Source organism: Electrophorus electricus, chromosome 7 (assembly GCF_013358815.1).
Source record: "Electrophorus electricus isolate fEleEle1 chromosome 7, fEleEle1.pri, whole genome shotgun sequence".
In the NCBI taxonomy this organism is placed as follows: Eukaryota; Metazoa; Chordata; class Actinopteri; order Gymnotiformes; family Gymnotidae; genus Electrophorus; species Electrophorus electricus.
The window spans coordinates 25,040,457-25,046,864 of NC_049541.1; the positions used below are offsets into that span (position 1 = coordinate 25,040,457).

Genomic DNA, 6,408 nt, shown 5'->3' on the forward strand with positions numbered 1-6,408 from the left:
TGGTTCCATAGCTTTGCGGTACAGATCACTAGAGCTCCATACACCACCTACTGGTGTCAGGTACAATTGCATGTGTATTCAAAGCTAATAATAAATAAATAAATAATACACATGTTGAGCTGACATTCAAACCCGTGCTTCTACACAACTGAAAAAAAAGAAGAAGAAAAAAAAAACTTTTATTTTACACAGTACAAGTGCAACAGGACTGCCAGCCATCAAGTCAGTGTGGCTCACTAAGGCAAGTTGTGCCACGCATATGTAACCACACTACGATGACGGTAGGCCGAGCAAGAAAAATATCTGAAAATACACGGTCGAAAGAAAAATAGTTGACAACCCAACCCAACCCCCCCCCCCCAAAAAAAAAACTCAGCATGGGTTCACTGTGCGGAATGTACTGTTTTACTTAGAGTATCGCTGAGCTCTGTGACTTCGGAGAAACAAAAGCACCACCCCACGTTAGCCATCTGCCCGGCGTCGGCAGAAAAACTCAAACACATGACTCACTCCGAATTACAGCTTACAAGGCAACATGCAGTCATGAACACAGTAAATAACTCGTTTAACTCGGGCGAATAATGAGAAGAAAAAAAAACTTGTCCACATAATTTTTGATGAACAGACTTTCACTGTAGTCAGCAGGCTGACACGACACACTAACTTGACGATCAGGAGGATGCTGGGAACCAAAGTTAAATAATGTGTAATGACTTCAAAGGATCAAGACATCTCGGTATAAACGTGTCCTTCTGCTGCATAAGCACGATGTGTGAGAAATATGAGGTCTATGCTCTAACTCCTAGAATGTGTGCCAAGAGAAACACAAGGTGGCGAAGTGGTAAACCATAAGTTCTCCGCTCCGATGTGGACCTGTGGGTCACCAGGCCGGCGTCAAGCCACCCTCTGAGCCAATGGCATAAGCACGTACAGGTGGTGAACACAGGCTAGCGGACCATCTGCCATCCATCTGTTCTTATCTTTAGATCACTTGAGGACAGTGTTGGGGAATAATTAGCACTCGGTCAGTTCGGTAACTGATTTAATCATTTGGTATTCTAGTAATACCAGTCATTACCTGAACAGGTTCCTGAAATCTCCATTCTCCATTCTTGTTTTGGTGAAAACAAAACCGGGATCTCCTGCCATGTAGATAGCACTTGTGATGCCACTAAACCTGAAGACATGATGTTTAAAATGGAGCTAAAAATAATTGCATTGCAATTTATTTATTTATTTGTTCTGTTCACAGAAGTTCAAATAGTGCCGTCTGCTTCCAAGTAACTACCGTCAAAGAAATGAGTGCAAGAACAACATAAAATGCTGGATCCAGAAAAGAAACTCACAAATTTACAAGGGCAGGAGTTCAAAATATTATTCAGAATAACTCCCTGGGTTACACAAGGAGGTCCATGGTTTACAGATGGCAACCGGCTTCAACAGAGATTAGTGGAGAAGTCCTTGGGATAGGTTTACTCCTTTAGACCCATATGCTAGGTCAAGCAAAGAGCCTAATCCAACTGCAGCCTGTTTAGAAGTTGCTTGCCAATATTAGGATGACAACCCACCTTCTTTCAAGATTGATATGCTATTTCACCACTGCCGTAACCAAGATCAGAGGTAATCCAGGACAGGAGTTTTACTGTTTATTAGAAATGTTGCATTAGGCATGGAACAGTTTACCATTAAGCACGTAACAATTTAGCATCAGGCATGTCCTGTCATCAGGGAAAGGCTTTGGCTGGTGCAGTGGTTCTCTGTGCCTGTGCGTTAACGACTCTGCGCTCATATTCATGCTTGCCTTATCTTGCTCCAACACACCTGGATCAGCCAGCGAAGGACGAGATGTGACTTGGAGTCAGAACCACTTAAGGTCACATATGTATTAAACATTCGGAACGTTATTCTTTTACTTTTTAATGACATGCTAGTACATTTGTCATAAAAAATATCCAAAAGTTACAGGTGAATATTTCAAATGCGGATTAATTAAATGTCACATTGTTACAGGGCAGGCTATTCTAATCTCCTTCATTATGATTTAAAAAATTATATGCTTAGAAGTGCCCGCATCATTCACCAGGCACCCTTAGATATAATTCAAGTCCAGCCCTACTCAAACACCAGCCAGTTCACATTTTTGCTCTATTCCTGTTTCCTGATGCACCCAAGCCAGCATACGGGCTGCAGACTGCCAGTTACATTAGGCAATCTACAGGGCCTGGAAGACCATGGAAATGTGGGCCTGGGAACTGTCCACCAGTGCAGGGGGAAGGAAGCCCTGCCATAAGAGGCACCTGTCTAGTACAGGACACGTGTGACTGTGGACAGGATCGCTCGCCACGATTCCTCCTCAACTCAGCATCCACGTCCACACACCTGGTTTGAGGTTTAAGGTGCACGTTTCATAGAGAGCCGTGAGAAGGGAGCAGCCAGTCCACAGCAGGTCTTACTGTGACTCTGCATCTACCTTGCTGAGCAAAATGCATTCAACAAATAGGAGATCAAAAATCTAATCAAATTTAAAAATAATAATAATAATAATAATAATAATAATAATAATAATAATAATAATAATAATTATTAATGGTCTGTAGAATCATTTGTGATATAAGGAGGTAGTGGTATGTTTTTTTCCTACAGATGAAGTTTTTTTTTTTTTTTTTTTTTTTTAAGTCCTAAATCTATGCAGGATGGTGCTTGCATGTGGTTCTGGGGTGCTCCTGCCCCATGTTACTGAAGCTGTCTCTCCCTCCTCCGGGGGATGGTGACAGGATCAGTGCTTCGGGCAGAATGGACATGACGATGGTCATTGCCATGGTTGGCGTGAGTGGGCCGAGACTCTGTGGCCACGCCCCGGTTGGTGAAGTGGGAGGGATGGTCGTGGCTTTGGTGGAAACGGTCACGGTGATGGTGGCCGCCGTGCTCAGCGTGGGCCGGCTGACCCTCTGTAGACCCCACCACGGTGGCGTTGAGGCTCTCTCCTGTCAATGTGCTGCTGGTGTTTTGCTGCTCTGCTAGAAGTGTGGAGTTAAAATCCATCTAAAAGGAAAAATAAAGATACTTGTGGGATGCAATATGTGAAAAATGTAACAAGATGCAACACAGCATCAATTGTAAGAGAGCTATGCTCACTGTGCAATTGCAGATGTCCTTGAGATATGTGGCTCTGATGGCAGCCTCCACATAGGGGTAGTGGAGGTAACTGTATGGCAAGACGATGTGAAAGGTAAGCAGGCCACACCTGCTCAGATAGAGGACAATAGAACAGAGGACTCAGTCCAGCCTGCAAAGCTGGATCACACAGTGACCAGCCTCAAGATGTAAAGCCTGTCTTTAGTAACGTAAGGAACACATGAACTGTTTGCAACTGACACTGTCACTGATCACTTATTAGTGTCTCTATCACTGACATTTCTGCTGCCTTTCGAGTAGGTGCATTATTCTGCACCAGTCTGCACACATAAGTACATGTATGTACATGCACATATATAATACTCCTTAGATTTACATATGGATATAGATTTTTTCCTTTATTTATTATTGTTATATTGCATGTCCTTATATTTACTATTTATTATTTTCTCTTACTTTTGATGCATCTTTTACTGCAGACAAGCATCAAATTTTATTGTTTCTACACAGACAATAAAGCTATTCTATTCCATTCTGTTCTATTCTATTCTATTCTATTCTATTCTATTCTATTCACTCACTCACTTCATGTTCAGTATTTACTACCGGTGGATGTCCAACCACAGGATGTCTTGATCTAGCACAGATGGATTTTAACCAATAGATTCATGCAAGATCTAGTGCTTGTCTGAAGGACAGAAGCAAAAATCATCAGAGCAAAAATTAATCATATACATTAATCATTAATTCATTAATGCATGCTCTTAAAATCCAGACACTTTGTGTCTCTTTGTGTGAAACACAGTTTTCTTCTTTGTTCTTTCTTAATCCAATACTTCAACAGCATCTGTAAATAAAGAAATAAATAACAAATCTCTTTCTCCCCGCGGTAAATTGGCACACCTATCGTAAACCAAGAAGTCGTCCTTGTCCCCTTGAAGGGCCTCCCATACGTCTGCCTGCAGTGGGCTCTGCTGGTAGACGGGGATGCCCTCGGCCGCACGCCTCTTCAGCTCCCAGTACATGGCCCGGGAGTGAGCCTCCTGCTCGTTCACGATGAGAAACGACACCCCCTTGTGGCCGGTCCGCGCCAGTTTATCACGCAGGTTCCCCAGCCTATGAGAAATACGGGAACCTATTCTAATCACCACCCCGACCCTTGGCCAGCATCCAGGCCCTTAAAGTATAATCCAATATAATGTTATGAATGACTCTTTTACCACTCGTAAGGATCCAGAGAATGCACTATATTACAGAACATTACAAAGCCATTTTAATTACATGTATTTACCATTTGCTTAAGTAAAGGTTCTTCAAATTGTGGTATTTATATTAGCTGAAAATGTCGTTATACAGTCTTACTTAGCAGCCTGCGTGAGGCAGAACTGTCAGCTGGCTTTTAGCAGAGCCACAACAACGACGTTTCCCAAAAGCTCCTTCATGGGGGCCCGACCGTCAATTTGCCAGTGTGGGGGCTGCTTACAGATCAGTGAGGCGTCGTTATCCCCCTCCACAAACAGAGACGAAGCCCAGAGCAGTCCCGGGAGGGCAGATAAGCACAGAGCCGTGAGGCCCTGCATCGTCACTGCTCGTCTCTGTGACTGAATTAAAACACACACACACACACACACACACACACACACACACACACACACCAAAATATACTCAAAAGACACGGCTATTCTTACTGGAAAAACAAACAAACGCATGATGGAAGTCCAGCACTGGTGCTCCGTGAACGCACATACCTTTGCACTTTGCCTGTGTTTGGAGTGCAAACCAGTGGTGCGCTTCGACTGGGCACTTTTAAAAAGCTTGTCCGGTCCAAGACCTTCCCCCCTGAGCAAACACAGCCAGCCAATGTGGGAGGGCTTCCAGCGCTCGGTCTTGAGGATACACGCCACTACAGTGTTTTTCTCGTCCAAACCTCAAACACCGTTATCAATAAACCGTTACCTCCCGTACTTTTGCACTAGCGCGGGTAAGTACAAAAAGCGCCTTTGCTCACTAACCGTTTACTTAGTGGCGAGTACTGAGCCCACAGCCTTCACTGGCGCACACCGCTGGCCTTTTGTCACTGTTTGTTTGAGCTAAACATTTGCCAGTTACATCACAAGGAAGGCAAACACGCACACAAAAGGCCTCTCATGACAGGACTGTGATACTACTTCGTCGTTTGCCTCCGTAAAAACACGCTTATCGAAACTCACCTGTGCATATGCATTCGAACATTGCAGGTTCAAATCGAGTCAAAGACATTCTTTGAATTGTAACAGTAGACAATGATTTGCATTCAAATTTTTCTAAATATATTACTTAAATAAAGTCTACACTGGTTTTAAAGCTAATTTCGTATATTTTCATTTAATGTTCATGCGTGGCGCAGTTCTTACAAGACTTCTGTAGTTTAATTCGTAGAAATGTAAAATTTTAAATTAAGTAAATCAATCAACCTCGTTTGGTAATCATAAAATTGCCATTATAACAGTTATTTGACCATGAAATGTTAATTTTACCAAGATTCAATTGTATGAACTCAGGTGAATATGAACTGCACTCCAACAAATAGAACTTCAAATCTGAGCTTTGAAATTAAAGTGCATAAATAATAAATGTTAGCTTCAATTTGACTGTATTCCAAGGGGTAACTATAAACCATACTTTAGGTGGCCTAAAGTAAAAGGATAAATATTAAATAACACTGTCTTGCTAGTACCCATTTGCAAAATGTGCAGTTAATAATGGCCCAAAATATGTGAACCATAGACATGAGCACACACTGTTTACTCTCTGGTTTTGAGGTCTTTATCATCAGTCTTTTCTCATATAATGCATGACAAGTGAGGTTCAGGAGGGGTGACTAACTTGACCAGTCGACATTGTTCTACTTTGTGGTCCCAGCAAACTCCACTCTAGCCCCATCTACTTAACTGTGCTGTTTGGTTTGACATGAGCAATTAAAGATTCTTCAGTTAATATTTTTTTGTTCTCAAGTTCCTCAATTGATTATTTTGCTACAACCTAAACTTTACCCCCGAATTCTCCAGATTTTAGGTACATTTTATTTGCTTCATGTACCATCTAAGGTCATGTTTATGTATTCCTTTCTTTACAGCAGTCTTTGGCATCTAAATGTTCATCCTGAATAACTTGTATTTCTTAATAATATTGTTTAACATGGTAGTTTGGTATTGAGCAAGGTAAAGGTCATTTAAACTCACCAGTACATTCGTATTTATACCAAACAGTTAATTACGACATAACTCATTTATT

At 41.9% G+C, this 6,408-nt stretch overlaps 1 protein-coding gene across 1 annotated transcript; it reads right to left on the bottom strand.

Annotated features, from left to right (window-relative positions):
* Window positions 1-1,422: 1,422 nt before the first annotated feature.
* selenop2 (selenoprotein P2) lies at window positions 1,423-5,340 on the bottom strand. Its single transcript, XM_027001267.2, has 5 exons — window positions 4,884-5,340; window positions 4,498-4,736; window positions 4,039-4,251; window positions 3,136-3,244; window positions 1,423-3,042 (listed from the first exon to the last, which is right to left on the bottom strand). The coding sequence occupies exons 2-5, from the start codon at window positions 4,713-4,715 to the stop codon at window positions 2,734-2,736; spliced, it is 849 nt and encodes a 282-aa protein (XP_026857068.1). The 5' UTR covers window positions 4,716-4,736; window positions 4,884-5,340; the 3' UTR covers window positions 1,423-2,733.
* Window positions 5,341-6,408: the final 1,068 nt, after the last annotated feature.